The sequence below is a fragment of the Rhinolophus sinicus genome, chromosome 10 (genome assembly GCF_057876585.1).
Source record: "Rhinolophus sinicus isolate RSI-liver-muscle chromosome 10, RSI-T2T, whole genome shotgun sequence".
Lineage (NCBI taxonomy): Eukaryota > Metazoa > Chordata > Mammalia > Chiroptera > Rhinolophidae > Rhinolophus > Rhinolophus sinicus.
The window spans coordinates 15,927,021-15,944,256 of record NC_142510.1 but is presented as its reverse complement, the minus strand read 5'-3'; the positions used below and the strand labels follow the sequence as shown (position 1 = coordinate 15,944,256).

Sequence of the window (17,236 nt, the reverse complement as noted above, 5' to 3'; positions counted from 1 at the left end):
CACTTGCAGGGTTAGTCACTGAGCCTTTATTCCAAGTCCTGGAGCCCCGCTGCAGCTGGAGTGATGTGGGTGTCCTGGGAGATGGATGGGCGGGGCCTGGGCTGCCGCCCCCAGGCTGAGGTTTGATGCCTCCTGGCTGAGTGGGAGGATCCTGCAGAGCAGCACTTATGCCACGCCTGAGGGGACAGCCCAGACCCACCCCACGTGTGACGATCAGGATATGGGCCGAGGGGTAGGCCCATGGGCAGAATCCTGTAGAAGCCAAGGCACAGGCAGGGTCAGCCAGGCAGGGGCGAGTCAGGGTCTGCAGGTGGAGAGGGCGTAGCCAGGCTGGGATGATGGCACAGAGGGTCTGAACAGAGTGACAAGCGGGGTGCTCTGGGGGGTGGACTGGGGCCCAGGAGGAGCCCGCCTAGGCAAGGGCTGGCCCGGGTCCTTTCAGGGCAACTCTACGCAAGTCTCCAACATGGGCCCTGGGCGTGAAGCTTTGGAGTCAGAAAGGCATTTCTGGAGGACAGGCAGGCCTTGATTTCCCCTGGGGGGCTGGTCCCACAGTCCTGAGCCCTTCATCCTCCAGAATCACGGCTGCCAATCGGCCCCTCCTCAGACCTGGCCCCTGTGGCCAGGGTGGGGACTCAGTTCTCGTCCACTGGGACACCCCTGCTTTGGGATGGGCTTAGCCCCCCTCTGCCTGGGGGTCCCCGCCTACACCCCCACCCCAGCCCCACACTCTCAGTTGTCTGGCTCCAGTGTCCACTCTGACAGCCACTGAAGGCAAGAGGCGCGCTGCGCTTCTGTCTCAGGGGGCTGAGCAGGGGGTGGTGGGGGCCGGCCTGGCCCAGGCAGGGGCACGGAGGGGCTGCAGGGCCCAGGGCCCCCTTCTGTAGGCTCAGGGTCAGGGGCCGTCCTCAGGATCTGGACAAGCTGGTCCAGTGGCTGCACCAGGCTGCGGGGGCTCCAGCAGGCGTCAAGGGTGGGCACGAAGGGGTCCGGCGTGCGGGCCTCCACACACTCAGTCTGCGTGGGGACCCGCAGGTAGAAAGCGTGCAGCATCATGCGGAACGGCCGGTCCTCCCGGCCGGAGGCCTGCCCGTAGGTCAGGTCCCCCACAATGGGGTGACCAAGGGCGCTGCAGTGTACACGGAGCTGGTGCGTGCGGCCTGTGTGGGGAACGGGGGCCAGTCAGGCGGGGGCGCTCCTCCATGATCACCCCCACCATTCACGTCACACCTGGCACTGTCCCCCACTGCCACTTTGGAGTCTCGTGCAATGTCTGGGGACAGCAGCCCTCCCTGTTTCTTGCTACAGACAATGTCAGAGCTCAGGATAGGAGTGGACTTCGGGGGTCACCTCTGGGGAGGGCAGGGCCATGGTGACACTCCCCAGGCCAGCCTTCCTACCGCCCTCACATGCAGGCCAACGAAACCCCATGTAGGGCAAGAGCTGCAACACGGGCTGAGTGGGCAGAAGAGGACCAGCTTTACCAACGATGGTTGGGGTGGCTCCGGGCAGGCTACTTCGCCTCCGTGCCTTGGTTTCATGCTTTCCTACATGACACGGGTGCTACAGTGTGCTACGAGACGAAATGCTGCTGCTAGGTTTCCACGTCACCTGGGACAGGACACCATCCGCAGGCAGTGAGGGGCCTGGGCAACGCACCTGTGAGGGGCTGCAGCAGCACTTTGGAGACGGGGTCACCTGCATACAGCCCATGTTCCAAAACCACCAGCTCCGTGAAGCTTGGTTTCGGGTTCTCACAGCCTGTGGGGAGAAAGGCATGCTGTGACAGTTGGCCAGGCCAGCCAGTCCGCCCCTGCACAAGTCAGCTGCCCAGGTTGGCTCCACCCAGCCAAGGTCCCCCCTGGATGAAGTACACACTGAGGCCCCCACCCTCTGCCCGCCGTACCCTGGGTGCCCTCGATGCACATGGTATGGGCTCGACCCTCCGTGCTGTTCCTGCCGATGGCATAGCTGATGGTCATCCGGCTCTCCTGGATGTGACCCCGAACCTGCCGGACAGGGGAACCCACCTGACACTCCAGGTCTGCCGAAATGGGCTGAGCGTTGGAGTCCCCATGCCCCAGGACCAGCCAGGCCTTACCAGAGCCAGGTAAGCCTTGGTGACACGCCGCTCCTTAAAGCACTTGTACGCGCTGCCCGCAGCTGCCCTGTTCAGGGCCACACAAAGTGCCCCACTGGTGGAGAAGTCCAGCTGGTGGCAGAACCTGGCATGGAGAAGCAAGTCAGCAGTGGCTAGGTTGGGGGCAGCCACTTCCCTCCAATGGAGGCTGCTGGGAGCCGCCTGTGCTGTGCTCCCAGGTACCTGAACCCGTAGTAGGTGTCTGGGTCGGCTAGCTCAGGGAAGCGGTGCCGGAGCTGCTTTTGGAGAGTCAGTGTCTCCCTCCATGTCTTGCTGTCGATGCGCACGTCCCAGTGCTTGTTCACCACCAGGAAGTCATGGCTCCGGTACACGATGGACAGGTTCTCCATGCTGCCTGGCTCCATGGTGGGGGAAGGGCCTGCAATGGCAGGGCAAGCACGTGGAGTGGGGGGTCCTGGGGTGACCAGCCCACATCAGGGTCCTGCCCAACTGGGGTAGACATCCCCTGCTCCCTGGGACCCTGGGTCCGAAGCCCCCACGCTGTATGTCAGGCAAGCACGTGCACCTACTGTGTGCCTGCACCCATTGGGCTCCTTATTATCTTCACTCCTAAACCAGGCTGGACAGCGTCAGCTGGGATGGGGGTGTGGCCAAGGTCAGGGGAGCCACTAGTGCTTTGACTGTAGCATAGTCCCGGCCAGACCAAGGCCTTGGGAGTAGTTTTGCTCTCCAGCCCGCTCCCACCGACCCTTCCCTACATATCAGGAACGCGCGATAGGGCATTTTTCCTGAGTGGGGAGGGGGCCAAGAGGAGGAGCTGTTAAAGACCCTATGTCCCGAGGGCGACCCAGGTCAGCCGTGTGCAGGGGTGGGGGGAGCTGGGTGCAGGGAGGAGTCCATCCTCGCCCACCCATATCCCCCCACGCAGAAACCCCTTCCTCTTCCTCCCCTCCGCGGAAGTCCCCACCTCCGGCGTGTGATGAGCACAAGTCAAGGAGTTCCGGGCAGACCTCAGCTGCGAGCCCCTCCCGCGCTCCCGCCCACTCCGGAACCGAGCTGCAACCGGGCCGCGCCGTCCAGGCCCCCAATACCACTGACTGGCTGTGGATCCAGCCCCCGCGTCGCCACGCCTCGCGACCCAGGACCCCGGAGCCGTCACTCGGGCCACCGAGCCGCGCCTCTTGGGACCCAGGCGGCACTCGCGGCCCCGCCCACGGCCCGCCCACGCCGCCGGAGGGGCGACAGTGCGGGCCAATGGCGAACGCCCGGGACCCGCTTCTCCGACTTCAGTGTTGACTCGGCCCCGCTCGGCTTGCGCGCGCAGCCCCGCCTGCGCCCCGCCCCACCCGCTGACCAATAGCGAGCGCCGCCGGGCACGCCGGCCGTTGATTGGCGGCGCCGGGACGCTGGGGGCGGGAGAGGCGCACGGTTGAGGCGCGGGAGGTTTGGAGCTGGCGGCTGGTCCCGTAGGTGCGCGCGGATATGGAGGACTACGAGCGGGAGCTGTACGGCGTCGAAGACGACTTCCACAGCCAGTTCGCGGCCGAGCTCGAGGTGCTGGCCGAGCTGGAAGGTGGGTCAGGGTCCCGCCGCAGCCGAGACAGGGTCCTGGCCCGCCCCTGGGAGCCTGCGAGGGCTTTTGTGAGGAGGGGAGGCGAGCGGAGGCCGGAGGCAGCAGCGACCTGAAGCGGGGGGTAGGGGGCGCGTCCGAGAGAGAAGGGCCTTGCAGCGCCGCTGCCTGTGTGCAGAGGCCGGCTGCCTTGATGCGGGTGCTGTGAATCTTCTCTTCCAGCAGGTACAGCGGCCCTGTCACCCTCCAGGGGCCCCCAGGTGGGCCCGGGCCGGCTGACGTTTGAGGAGGCCATTGCTGGAGGGGACGCTGCCACTCCCTGCTCCCCAGGTGGACCTCCAGGGAGCTGCAGTGGCGGTTCCAGGAAGAGGCCGCTGGCCACCCACGTTGAGGACAGGCCGCTGCTCCAAAGTACGCCCACAGGGGCCCCTGGCACAGGAGCGGTGTGGGAGGCATGGGAAGCGCCCCTGTTCCTTCTCAGAGTGTGTGTGTCTCCCCAGCCCCCAGGCTAAAGCGGCCCAGGCTGGAGGCAGTCAAGAGGCTGAACTTCGGGCGGGATGAGATGGAAGAGCCGCTGCTTCCTGAGTCCCCCTCTCAGTACATGACCCCCCCACAGAGTCCCGAGGTCCCTGCTGAGCTGTGGGGCGAGGGGTGTGTAGCTTGGGGCACAGGTGTCTCAGGGGAACTTGGAAGGGTCTCATTCCTCAGACAAGGTCCTGAGGCCTGGAGCTGGGCGCCTGTGGGAGGGCTTGGTAGCTGAGGGTGGTACCCTCGCCTGCGGGTAACAGGAGGCAAGAGTCCCAAGACAACCCCGGTCCCTTCCCAGGCCCGTGGATGACGGTGCTGACATGAGTTGCATACAGGCCTCACCAGCCACCCGAAATCCCGTCCTGAGGCGACCCCCTGCCCTGGAGGACTACATCAACGTGACCTCCACGGGTGGTGACCGGGCCTTTCTGGTGCTTCGTGCTGACCCAGTGGGCACTGGGGTGCAGGTGGGTACTGTGCGGCCATAAACAGGGGGCGGAGAGTGGGGAGGCTGGCCATGGCCCTCCTGTGGGGCTGGCGGGCTTGATTCTGCCCAGGAAAGGGTCCTGGGTATCATGTCCACACTGGAACATGGAGACTCCTCAGGAAGTCCACTAGGCCTCCATTGACCTGGCTTCCTTCCTCCCCTCCCCGTTCTACCTTTCTTCTCTTTCTTAGAGCTACTCTCCTCCTAGTAGCTTTTCCCCTTAGGGTCCCTGGTTAGAGAGGGGGCTCCTCCATCTCTTAGCCTGCTGATGTTAGGGAATGCCACCCGGGTCCCTGAGTACTGTTGGGAGGAGGGCCGTGGGTAACCCTATGACCTAGGAGGGGGTCCAGAGGTGACTGCTACTCTTTCTCCGCCACAGAGCCCTTTACGGGACATCCGGTGGCGTGACCATGGCCAGCTGGACCTGCTGGGTGTGTCCTTCGCCTCTCTGAAGGAGCAGGTCGACAATGAGGTGGGGTCTGCTGGGGTGCACTGGGAGGGGAGGGGGTGGCTCTAGGGAGATCATGGCCGGCTGAGCCATCCTGATTCCACCTCCTGCAGCGGCGGCAGCGATTGCTCGAAGAGGCCCAGCAGCTGTCGGATACACTGCACAGGTGATGCAGGGGCTCTTCCACCTGTAGGGCCCTCAGTGGTTCTTGGGCTGCTGACCCCCAGCCGGAATTCTGGGCAGGGGGTGGTCCCTGCATGTGGCTAAGACTCGGGGGCTCAGGGTACAATGTTCTCCAGCCTCAGGGCAGAGGAGGTAGAGGAGGAGGCCCACCCTTTGGAGGCCCGCGAGGAGCCGGCCCACAGCCAAGATGACTCCCAGCACTGCCTCTGGGTAGACGAGTTTGCACCTCAGCACTACACAGAGCTGCTCAGTGACGACGTGAGACCTTGTTCTGGCTCAAGTGTGACTGGCTTTCTTGTTGCCAAGGAGGGGGAATTCTGGATCCACCAAACTGTATATCAACAGCTCACAGGGCTGTTCGGATGGAGGGCGGGGCTCGGCTCTGATTTGCCCCTCACTGAATTGTAGATGTGAAAGTAGGCCGGCATACTGCTGGTTACCTGGGATGTTGGCTGGGGACCTGGGGCACGCTCTGCCTGGAGCCTAGTTTCCTTTCCTGCTCCCAGCAGCTGATGCCCCTGGGATGCCCGTGGGGGTAGCGGGGGCTCCTGGAGGGTTCAGGACCAGGGCTGTGGGGACACAGCCCCTCTGTGAGTCCTACTCTGCCACTCACCAGCAGGGTGAATGGTGCCAATCACTTACTTGCCTGGGCATCCCTGTTTGTGTCCCTAGGCTAATGATGGCACTAGGGGCAGGCATGGGGAGTCCTTGGAGCTGCTGGTCCCCTCAGGCAATGCCTCCCTTCCTGCAGTTCACGAACCGCTGCCTCCTCAAGTGGCTGAAGCTGTGGGACCTGGTCGTGTTTGGCCGAGAGAGGCCGGCCCGGAAGCCCAGGCCCAGTGTGGAGCCAGCCCGGGGAGGCAAGGAGGCCACAGCCTCTAGCAAGTGGAAAAGCCACGAGCAAGTTTTGGAGGAGATGCTGGAGGCTGAGCTTGACTCGAGCCTGCGACCCCGGCAGAAGGTGAGGCCCATCTGGCTGCACTACATGCACCTCTGAGCCCAAGGACTGGATTCAATGGTTGGCGCCTTTGCAGCTTCTGGGGGCCACAAGGCATGCGCATTTACTGCCCCCACGGCTGTGGGTACGATAACATTAGGGTGTCAGTGTGGGGTGTCAATGACATGAGTGTGACTTGGGTTGTTCTTTTAATGACTCAGGTGAAATCAGTGTCTCTTGAAGGGCCCTGCATCTCCCAAAACATAATCATGGTGGTTTCAGGGATTCAGTCATGTCAGTGACGGTTGTGTTCCTGTTAAGTTTCTCCATCACTTGCTTCGTGCAGGGCTTTCTCATTCTGGAGCACTGACTCTGAGCCATGAGCATGCTGGGATTCTTGTTTGGTGACAGGTCGGGTGGGGGGGACATCCCCTAGTATCAAGCCTCATGGGACAGGATTTTCAGCCCTGTATTTGGGCTGGGAACTCCCTGGGGTGGTACAGGTTGTAGGATGTCTTCATATATTTTGGCTGCAGGTGGCACTTCTGTGTGGACCCCCGGGGCTGGGCAAGACCACCCTGGCCCATGTGATCGCGAGGCATGCTGGGTATTCTGTGGTGGAAATGAATGCGAGGTAAATGGAGGGGAGGGCCTGGCCTCCAGTCCTCTTGTCTGTCCTGACATGTCTGGTGGAGCCTGGGACACGGGTGGATTAAAGGGGGGGCTGTGGTCCCTGGGACACTTGTGGTGCACCACACCACACCCTTCTTTGGGTCACTGGAATTTGGGGAAGCCATGTTGCGGGGTCTCCTTGTGCAGTAACTTTGAGTTGTAAATGTGGCAGCTTGGCCTTGGGGGACCGTCATGCCAGGGACACTGGCTGCTGCCCTGCTCGAGGCCACAGGTGCACTGATGGTCCCTCCCCTGCCTCACGGTTCCAGTGATGACCGCAGCCCTGAGGCCTTCCGCACGCGTATTGAGGCGGCCACACAGATGGAGTCGGTGCTGGGTGCTGGTGGGAGGCCCAACTGCCTGGTCATCGATGAGATCGATGGGGCCCCCACGGTGAGCCCCCTGGGTGTCTGGCCGGTGGGTGGGCGGGTGGGTGGATGGCATTGGGGCTGTGGCTCATTGCATCCGCTGCGTGTCCCCCTAGGCTGCCATCAATGTGCTTCTCAGCATCATCGACCGCAAGGGCCCAAAGGAGGCGGAGCCTAAGGGCCCGGCCATACCGGCAGGCGGGGCGCGGCGGCGGCGGGCAGAGGGGGGGCTCCTGATGAGGCCAGTCATCTGCATCTGTAATGACCAGTGAGTGTGGGGGGGTGGGGGGCTGAGGGGACTCCACTGGGCCCGGCTTCCACAGGATGGCGGAGGGCCCCTGGGCGGACACAGCCCTGCCTCACCCCGCCACCCACTGGGCCGAGGTTGGGCTATGGCATGAGTGCCCCCCATGCATCCATCCCTCAGGTTCGCACCCTCCCTGCGGCAGCTGAAGCAGCAGGCCTTCCTGCTCCATTTCCCCCCCACGCTGCCCTCCCGGCTCGTGCAGCGGCTGCAGGAGGTCAGTGGGGGCCAGGGAGGTGCATGGCTGACGACATGGGGGGGTCATGGGCCCTGTCTCGGTCCCATCTCCCTCTCCCTGTCCCACTCCTCTCATCCAGGGCCCCATCCCCTGCTGCCCGTGCCCCTCCCCAGATGGCCCAGATCCAGGTGAGGGTGACTAGATCACTGGTCTCTGGTGGTGGCTGGTCCGTAGTGGGGAGCGAGGCCAACCCACAGGATCTGCAGCCTTCTCGCCCCCGCCCAGGATGACAGGGTGAGAGCTGCTGCTCACCTGTTTCTAGGGAAGTTTCTAGGGAAGTAGTGGTCACAGGGTGCGATTCTGTGGGGGTGGCCACTCACGCTCCTGTCTCCCGTAGATCTCCCTACGGCAGGGCCTGCAGGCCGACCCAGGAGCCCTGGCAGCCCTCTGTGAGAAAACGGACAATGACATCCGGGCCTGTATCAACACTCTGCAGGTGAGCGGGGGGGAGGCAGCTGGAGAGGAGATGGGGCAGGAGGCAGCTACCTCACCCCCACACCCTGTGTCCAGTTCCTGCACGGGCGGGGCCAGCGGCAGCTGAGTGTTCAGGCTGTGCAGACCGCACGAATTGGCCTCAAGGACCAGCGCAAGGGGCTCTTCTCTGTGTGGCAGGAGATCTTCCAGCTGCCTCGGGCCCAGAGGTAGGCAAGGTGGGCAGAACGAGTGGGCGGAACAGCCTCGGCCTGGACATCGGTGGTGCCCAGCCCTGGACACCAGACCCTGAGTGTGCAGGCTGCACCCCCACCTTTGCCAACAGAGACCCAAGACTGCTTAGGCCCTGCCTTCAAGGCTGTATCTCGGTCTCCCCCATGGTCCCTCCTGGGGACCGCCTCCGGTCGGGAGGGTGCTGTCAAGTGGAATAAGTGGGCGGGGGCTCCACTCCAGCCTCAGCACCCCCTCTGCAGGCACCACGTGGGTCAGGACCTGACTCTGCCCACCCACCTGCTCCTGCTGGGCGACGGGCTCCCAGGCTCAGGGCCCCACGCTGCCAGCGCACCTCTGACCATGGCCGCACAGCGGTTCTACCGCATCCTGCACACGGCCGCGTCGGCAGGCGAGCACGAGAAGGTAGTCCAGGTAACCGCACTCTCTACCTTGAACTTTCTTTCCGGGTGGGGGGGAGGCAGGAGCCATCTGGGAGTGTTCGCTTATCCCCAGACAGTGAAGAGATATTCAGATGGTACCCCGCTGGAGGAGAAGCAGGTGTGAAGGGAGTGATGTGCGGCAGACTCGGCGTGTCAGGGAGACCTCTGAGGGGACTATGAGCAGGACAGAGTCACAGGAGGGGCTGGCCAGTGTGTGGAGGGGAACGACCAGCATAGGCCATGCCAGAGAGATGGTGGGCGGGGTGGGGAGGTGGGGTGTCATTTGATTGACGGGATTACTGACTGCCTGTTGGGAACTCATGAGGGTCAGCAGTAGCAGCTGGGCAACCTGACCCAGTGGTTGGGAGGGGCCTGATTCTGGATATGAGCTGCAGGAATGGGGACATTTGGGTTAAAGAGCAGAGAGAGTGAGATTTTGGGCTGAGCAGGTTGCAGATGCCCCCTGGCCCCCAGAAAGCCCGGCCTAAGCTGCCTCCTTACCTAAGCTGCTTTGAGTGAGCAGTGGGGGATCTGTGCCAATCTGGAAATCCACAGTGCAGAGGGCAGAGCGGTGGCGAGGAGATGGGGCGCTCTGTGAATGGGGGGGGGCAGCTCTGCCCTCAATTCTGGTGGATAGACTTCCTTTAGGGAGGACTTGGGGTAGGGAGTTTTCTCCTGCACTTCCCAGCGTCTTGGTCAAACCAGAGTGGGGGCAGTGAGTGGGCCTTCCTGGCTCCCCCTCAGGGTCCCGTGGCCACTGGCTGGTATGCGCTGCTGTGTGAGACCCCAGAGTTGGCAGGGCAGATGGGCGGTGAAGGGTCCCAGTGGGTGGTACTTGAGCTGTGGTGGGACCATGAGGCTGGAGGGGCTCAGGGCCCTGCTGTCCTCAGGGCCTGTTTGACAACTTTCTGCGCCTACGGCTGCGAGACTCTAGCCTGGGCACTGTGTGCGTGGCCCTCGACTGGCTGGCCTTTGAGGACTTGCTGGGCCAGGCGGCCCACCACCGCCAGAGCTTCCAGCTGCTGCGCTACCGGCCCTTCCTGCCCGCCGCCTTCCACCTGCTGTTCGCCTCCAGCCATGTGCCAAGGATCGCTTTCCCCAGTAGCCAGCAGGAGGTGCGCCCTGCACCCTGCCCTTGTCCAGGCCGGGGCCAGGGTCCTGGGTGGGGGTGGGGGGGCAGAATGTGAGGGTGTCCTGGCTGACCTGGTCCTGGTTCATCCTCCACTCCAGGCCCAGAACCGGATAAACCGGGTGCAGAACCTGATCCAGACGCTGGTGTCAGGCATCACCCCGGCCACGCGCAGCCGGACCACCCCCCAGGCCCTTGTCCTGGACATCCTCTGCTTGCTTCTGGACATCCTCGTGCCTAAACTGCGCCCTGTGAGTGCCACCCCCAGAACGGGGGGTGGTTTCCGGTGACCGGGCCCCTGGCCATGCTCAGTGTCCCTGTGTGCCGCCCACCTGCACCCAGGTGAGCACGCAGCTGTACAGCACCCGTGAGAAGCTGCAGCTGGCCAGCCTTGTGGCCACCATGATTGCCTATAGCCTGACCTACCGCCAGGAGCGCACGCCCGATGGGCAGTACGTCTACAGCTTGGAGCCGTGAGTGCACAGCCCCTGGAGTAGGGGTGCCGGGGGGCTGGTCTGGGAAACAAAGCATGGTCTTGGCGAGGTGTGAGTCCTTCCCCATCTGTCAGGTTGGGGGGGGTGGGGTGTCAGTGCTAGCTCAGCTCTTGCCCAGATGTGACTGGGGTGGGTTTGCAGGTTGGGTATAGCCTCAGTGTCCCCAGGAGCTGCCCAGGGGACCCTTGAGCTCCCCAGGGCTCTGTTTCCCCATCCTGAGATGGTCCCGTTGCCCAGCGAGGGCCCCAGTGTGTCTGGGATGCAGATGGTCCAATGCCAGTGGCAAAGAGGCAGTGACGGGCTTTACTGAGCACGCAGCCAGCCTGAGCCGTGGTTCTGCCATGTCGTCTTATCCTCCCTGCTGCAAGCCCGGGGGAGGTCCCTTCTCATGCCCACAGCAAGTGGGGAAACAAGCTCAGGGATAATCCCTCTGCTGGCCTGGGGTGGGGCATGGCAGAGCCAGAGCTGCTGCTTGTACATTTGGGCATTTGATGTCAGTGTGGTGGGTTGCCCCCACCCCTGTCCCCACTGAGTGGGTGTCCTGGTGTCCTGCCCCACCCACCCTGAGAGCAGGAACGTGGAGGAGGTCTGCCGCTTTCCCGAGCTGCCTGCCCGAAAGCCCCTCACCTACCAGGCCAAGCAACTCATCGCCCACGAGATCGAAGTGGAGAAGATGCGGCGGGCAGAGGCCTTGGCCCGCGATGGGGACAGCGCCCAGGTGAGCCCACCGGGGTCGGGGCACAGCAGGGACACTTCCCCTGGAATAGCCCTGCTGAGTCCGCTCTCATCACACCCACTTCCCGCAGGTGGACGAGAGTCCCTCCAGGGCCACAGGTCCACAGGAGGAGGCTGCGGGGGAAGGAGCACCGCCACCCGCCCCACGCAGCCATGAGCAGTGGCTGGAGCGCATCCTGAAGAGAGCTGTCCAGGAGGACCAGGTGCGAGGGTGGACGGTGGCTGTGGGGGTAGGGCCAGGCCGGGGTGGGGGCGTCGGCCAGAGGGCAGGGCTGGGTGACCTTGGCGTGGGCAGCTTGTAAGCCCCGAGGGGCCTGCCTGTAGGTGCAGCTCCCTGGTGCTCAGCAGGATGGGATCCACCTGGGCCCAGTTTCCCATCTGGGCTCTGCTGGCACCTCCTGCCCTGGCCTTGAGAGAGCAGGTGGCCATGAGGGACAGGGGACATTGCTGAGTGGCTTAGCACTGAGTGCGGGGAGGAGGCTGGGACAGGTGTGTACTCCCCAGCTGGGGCCACTGCTCAGAGACGCCGTGAGCCCCCTCCCCTCGTGGCGGTGAGTGTCCTCCGTGAGCCTGACCATCTACCCCCTTCAGCCGGAGAGGGATTTTTTCGGCCGCTTGGTGGTCAGGAAAGCAGCAGCCCCACATGCAGGTGTGTGTGTGGGGGGGTGCTGGGGGGAGCGGTAGAGGGAGGTGCTGGGGTCAGGCAGAGAATCAACCCTGTGGCCCCCACAGAGGACGCAGCCCCTGCAACAGACTCGGCCGAGCGGCGCATGGGCACTGCGGTGGGTAGGAGCGACGTCTGGTTCCGCTTCAAGGAGGGCGTCTCCAACGCTGTGCGGCGTAGCCTGCACGTCAGGGAGCTCCTGTAGTGAAGCCACACTGAGCTCCCGGGCTGACGCCGGAAGCCGCGGTCTACACCGGACACCCCAGATCCATGCCGGATGCCATAGGGCTGCACCAGACAGCCCAGTGTTCATGCCGGACTCCCTGATCCATGCCGGACACTCCAGGGTCATGCTGGACGTCCCCAGGTCCACAATAGACACCCTGGCATCGGTTTCTTTCTGTTAGAAAATGTACAGAAGCACAGACACCCTGGAAAGTCTTTATAAAAGTCACACCTTTACAGTTATTTGTCCTCTTCACAGAGGCGGGGGCCGGGGCTGGGCCTCACAGAATGGAACACTTGCCCTTCTCCACCCATGGGTTGTTCTTCATCAGGTCAGGGCTCAGGAAGGGGTCCTTGGGGATCCCATCCTCGATCCACTTGAGGAGCCTGTGGGTAGGGAGGTTGGGGTGAGCAGGTGGGCACCTGGCCCCCCAGAGGTGTAGGAGTGTGGTCTTGGCTATGGAAATGAGCACAGGGCAGAGAAATGAGATGCAAATCAGCGGCTGGCCCTGGGTGGGGCGGGGCCAAGGCTCCGGGGTCCTGAGGACTCACTCAGGGATGGTCTTGGATGACATCTCCCTCTTGAAGGCCAGCTGGTACTTGAGGCTTTCCACCTCCTTCTTCATCTGGGGCACGTCCCACTCCTCCATGCCGTCAGGGGCTTCGGAAGTAGCCAGCCTGGGGCTGGAGGACACAGGAAGAAGCAACAGTCGGGGCTGCCAGCCTGCAGTCACCCCCCAGCTGCTCCTTCCCCACTGGTGAGCCCCACTCATACACTGACCCCCCAAACCCCTGCCTGGGGGAGTCCCTGGTGCCACACCACCCTGGGAGTCCCCGCCGCTTCCCCAGGTCCACACAGGCAGGACCGGGGTACAGAGCCTGGAGCTGAGGCCCCACTAATGAGGCCCCACGTGCCTCCCCCTCCCCCCATGGGGCTAATTAACTGCAGAAGAAACTTTCCACCCCAAGCGCTGCATCCCCACCTCATCAAAGTCTCAGCAAGGCTGGGCCTCTGGGTTGGAAAGGGAATGGGTCTTGTCCCTGCTGGGAAGCTGGCAGGACCAACACACAGCAGATTCCCAGGAGCCCACACCCTCCAACTGGGAGGCCCACTTCCCATTCCTGATTGCACAGGTGCAGCCCAGGCTCCAGCGAGGGGTGGGACCCTGCCTGCCCCCCTCCAAGTGTCCCCCTCCCCCGCTTTGCATGAGCAAAGCCCCCACTGAGGGCAAATTAATCCTGGGCTAGGAGGATTTGGCTGAAATTTGCATCTCTGGCTGGGGGTGGGGGTTGCTGAGGCTCTTGGGGGTCAGAGTGCACAGCTGGTCCAGGACTCAACAGTGGCAGCACAGTGTCTCCCCTGCAACTATTCACAAGCCACGTGACCCCGTTTCTGCTTGTAAACCAGCCTGGCAAAGCCACAGTTTGAGACCTCTCAGGAGATCGAGCAAGTTGGGGGCTGATGAGGGCAGTCCCCCACCCCAGCCCACCCCAAAGTCTTGGGGTCCCTCACTGCCCCCAGCCGCTGCCCCCCATCACTGAGGCTGGGAGCCAGGGGACTGGCTTCTGTGACCTTGGGAGAGTGGGCAGGGGCTGACGGGTAGGACTGCTGCCCTCAGGCTGTGGAGGGGCCCCTGGTGGAGGGTCTCAATCCTGTGGAGGGGGAATGGGCCCCGGTCTTCGCTGTGGCTGGGGAGAGTGTTCAGACCAGGGGATGGTGGCAGGCTCAGTTGGGGGTGGCGAGAGCCTATGGTAGCAGGGCGTCTCTGAGGGACAGCAGGGAGGAGGGGCCGTGCAGGGGCTTCCCTCCCAGAGACCCCAAGTTCCAGCACCCCCACCCCCAGCGCGGGCTCTCACGTGGACAGCCATGTGGGGGAGGCATCCTAGTCCAGTGGCAGCAGTGGCCCTGTTTGCAGCCCCCTCCACTGCCATCTGGTCCTACCTGTGTGCAGCCACCACCGAGCCAGCCACCGGCCCTGGAAGCCCAGCCCATGCCGCCCCCAGACACGCTGCTCGGCGGGCACTGCGGGTGGCGCGCACGGCGCAGCATGGACGCAGCTCCCCTCCCCATCACCCCGCCTGCAGATACTGGGTCTGCCTCCGCCCGTCGGTCCTGGCCCCTTGGGACATGCATGGCAGCTGCCCTCGGCCAAAAGACGGTTGGGCAGGGGTGTCTCCTCGGGTTAGGTCTGCCCAGGTCAGCCCAGTGGGACCTGGGTAAGACTTAGAACCCTGGGTCTCAGTACCCTGCTCAGCACAAGGCCAGTTCATCAGACCTACCTTGGGTGGTGACCTCGAGGGAGAGGTGATAACAAGGACCAAGTGATGAAGTGACCGTGAGGGCGCACTGATGGTGAGTGAGCCAGGCACACAGCCCAGCAGAGCCCAGCCCAGCAGGTGCCCCGCCCACTCCTGCCACCTGGGGCCAGGCCCTGGCACCGCCCCCACCTCTACCCGCCCTCTGAAGGGCTGGGCTGACCCCAGGGACTCAGCCTGGCCCAGCCAGCTCCAGGGGTGGGAGATGGCGCCCCAGACAGAGTGAGTGCAGTGCTGCCCTGGCGGCAGGGTGTCCTCCCACAGCGCTGAGTGAGCTCCTGGGCTGCCACGTGGTGCCATCAGCAAAGACCTTTAGCTGTCCAGCCCTCCAGTGACCCTCATGGACTGGACTCACCAGGTCAGGTGGGAGTAACAGGGCCAGGGCCAAGACACCTGGCGCCTCGGGGCCTCAGCAGTGTCCACGGACCCCAGTGGGCGGCTCTTCCCTGAAGCAGACCCGCCCACAGGTGTGAGCCTGTTTCTGCAAGGAGACCTTGGAATTGCTCCCTGCTCTGGCCCCTGCTCAGGCCAGGCGGCTGCCCCGAGGATACCCTTGGGATGTGGTGAGTGCCGGCCCAGGGGTGCTCAAGCCTAGGCTGGGTGGCTTTGGGGCCCTGGGGTGGCAGGGGGTTTTCCTTCCTCGCTGTGGGCCCATCACCCCTCTGCTAGGCTCCTCAGCCCGGCCCATCAGAGAACATGTGATGGGACACAGGTGGACCCTGCCCTCCAGTCCCCAGGGCAGATGCCACCAGGGCCAGGACCACATCCCCTTCTCCTCAGATGATGCCCTGGGTGCCCGCTCTTGGAGGAGCTGTACGCCAGAATCATTGGGTGATGCAAGTGCCAGTCTGCATCCTGGGCAGGCCCCCAGGTGGCATGGCCCAGCTCCCCAACCAAGGTTCCCAAGGGGACCGGAGCCCTTGGGGCGGCCTAGACCAGGCCCTTTGAAGGTGCTCCTGTAGCCTCCCCCAGACCAGGGGTCTGTGAACAATTAGTCACTCTGACCCCACCTGGAAGGCAAGTCGGGGTGCCCCTGCCCCCTCAGGCACATGGACCTCCGTGTTGTGATTCTGTAAAAGGGGTCAGCGGCACCTCCCGCCCCCTCGCGCACGTACACAGTGACAGATCGGGAGGCAGTTCTGGAACTGGGGCACATCAGGGAAACCAGGAATTATTTTTATTATGGATTTAGGGGGAGCAGGGGCTTAGAGCCAAGGGTGTCCGTGTCTTCCTCAGGGCAGATGGCCCCAGTGCTGGCCTTACTCCACTCTCTCCCTGCCGCCCTGGGACCTGTGCTCACCTGCCTCCCTGGCCCTCGGGTGCTGTGACTGGGCTGCCTGGGGCCCTCCGGGGGCTGGAGAAGTGGGAGGCACAAGGTAGGGGTTCTTGTTGGCCCCCAGGACCAGCCAAGGTTTGGACTGAGACACAGGCGGGCCAGGCCCCACCACCAAGTCACACTTCTGCTCAGAGGGCATGGGCAGAACTGGGCATCCAGAACCAGGTGCTGGCCCGACAGTGTCCCAAGAGCCCCTTGAGAGAGGCCCTGGTATGTCCTGGTAGCCATGAACCCATGTGGCCAGCTCCAGGGGCCTACTTCCAAGTCTGTTTGAATTCTCCACTGTGGAATCAGAAAGCTCCATGTGGTCACAGCTGAAATGCATGAAGAGCCGCTGTCGGGGCTCAGAGGCTGGAGCTTGAGCCCATCCTGAGCACAGTGTCGCTGGGCCTGCAGGTGGGAGCTGCAGGGGGCACAGGCCCTGTGTTTTCCCTGCCACCATGCTGACACAGCCTCCGGCCCACGGTCATACCTACAGAGGTCATTGTGTTGTATTCGGTGGGCCCATAGGACAGAAGCCATGACTGCACTTGGTGGCCGAGCTGAAGCACACCTGCTCACGTGAGCCCGTGAAGCCCCCATCCTTGGTGAGAGTTGGGGGACTCTGACTCCTATTTCTCACTTTCCTGGGAAGCGGGATTTGTGGATCCCAAATACATACAGGCCTAGGCCCCCCTCCCCCGCACTGGAGCCGAAAGAAGGGGACCATGAGGACCTGAAATGCTCAAAGGCCCAGGGATTCGAGGTGGGAGGGGACGCTCAGGAAGCAGTGACAGCTTGTCCGGCTGAGCGCCGCCTCACAGAGTCCCAGAGTGGGTCCAGGGAGACCAAACGCCTTTCTGAAATTAGTTCACTAACTGGGCTGCTGGTGAGAACCAACAAAGCTGTTTGCTGGCCTAGAAACTGCCACCTCAGGCCTCTCGCCTGCCGAGGCCCCTGATGGGACAGGGAGATGTGGGCCAGGCCTCCCGGGGTGCACGGTGAGTGTGGGCGGCAAGGCACAGAGGGACCCCGTGGCAAGGGTCCCCTCCTACAGCTTCCAGTGTTCAGGAAGAATCAAAAAATGGTGTGTGGGGTCCCCAAGGAGAAGGGGGAAGATACGCCCCCACCAGACACGACCCACCGCTCGGTGTGAACCCTCTTGTTCCCAACGTTGTTCAGACCTGCGGCCTGCCTCTCACTGGGTCACCTCTGTTCCACCCAGCGCCACCCCCAGCCGCTGTCAGATCAGCTCCAGCTCTCTGTGGGGAGATAGTGCCACTAGAGTTCTCCAAAAACCGGGGCTCTCTCTCCTCTACACAGAGGGCAGGCAGCCCTGGCAGAGGTGAGGAGGCATTCCTTCAGGGTGCCATCTCTCCATGTCCGCAATTATGCTTCAGAGCCCGCTGGGGGGTCGGGGAGTCAGATCCTACATGT

General features: G+C 63.4%; 3 protein-coding genes across 7 annotated transcripts; 1 reads left to right on the top strand and 2 right to left on the bottom strand.

The window, feature by feature from the left end:
- Positions 1-10: 10 nt before the first annotated feature.
- On the bottom strand, positions 11-3,322 carry RPUSD1 (RNA pseudouridine synthase domain containing 1). Of its 3 annotated transcripts, none has more exons than XM_019756249.3 (6): positions 3,193-3,322; positions 2,324-2,519; positions 2,102-2,225; positions 1,907-2,009; positions 1,660-1,761; positions 11-1,160 (listed from the first exon to the last, which is right to left on the bottom strand). In XM_019756249.3, exons 2-6 carry the CDS (start codon positions 2,503-2,505, stop codon positions 733-735), a joined length of 939 nt encoding a protein of 312 aa, XP_019611808.1. In that variant the 5' UTR covers positions 2,506-2,519; positions 3,193-3,322; the 3' UTR covers positions 11-732. The 3 variants fall into 3 exon arrangements, with proteins under 3 accessions (XP_019611808.1, XP_019611807.1, XP_019611809.1); XM_019756248.3 differs by having other exon boundaries at positions 3,069-3,203; XM_019756250.3 differs by lacking the exon at positions 3,193-3,322 and adding an exon at positions 2,671-3,046.
- An 89-nt stretch (positions 3,323-3,411) lies between these two features.
- On the top strand, positions 3,412-12,405 carry CHTF18 (chromosome transmission fidelity factor 18). 2 transcript variants are annotated; one of them, XM_019756245.3, is made up of 22 exons: positions 3,412-3,674; positions 3,897-4,082; positions 4,172-4,322; positions 4,498-4,666; positions 5,066-5,158; positions 5,248-5,300; positions 5,434-5,575; positions 6,069-6,278; positions 6,791-6,888; positions 7,196-7,319; positions 7,411-7,562; positions 7,722-7,815; positions 8,174-8,272; positions 8,347-8,477; positions 8,742-8,913; positions 9,812-10,036; positions 10,152-10,301; positions 10,393-10,523; positions 11,118-11,262; positions 11,351-11,482; positions 11,871-11,928; positions 12,012-12,405. In XM_019756245.3, the coding sequence occupies exons 1-22, from the start codon at positions 3,584-3,586 to the stop codon at positions 12,146-12,148; spliced, it is 2,943 nt and encodes a 980-aa protein (XP_019611804.3). In that variant the 5' UTR covers positions 3,412-3,583; the 3' UTR covers positions 12,149-12,405. The 2 variants fall into 2 exon arrangements, with proteins under 2 accessions (XP_019611804.3, XP_019611803.3); XM_019756244.3 differs by having other exon boundaries at positions 3,894-4,082.
- On the bottom strand, positions 12,371-14,604 carry GNG13 (G protein subunit gamma 13). Of its 2 annotated transcripts, none has more exons than XM_019756252.3 (3): positions 14,449-14,604; positions 12,721-12,852; positions 12,371-12,555 (listed from the first exon to the last, which is right to left on the bottom strand). In XM_019756252.3, exons 2-3 carry the CDS (start codon positions 12,816-12,818, stop codon positions 12,450-12,452), a joined length of 204 nt encoding a protein of 67 aa, XP_019611811.1. In that variant the 5' UTR covers positions 12,819-12,852; positions 14,449-14,604; the 3' UTR covers positions 12,371-12,449. The 2 variants fall into 2 exon arrangements, with proteins under 2 accessions (XP_019611811.1, XP_019611812.1); XM_019756253.3 differs by lacking the exon at positions 14,449-14,604 and adding an exon at positions 14,111-14,243.
- Positions 14,605-17,236: the final 2,632 nt, after the last annotated feature.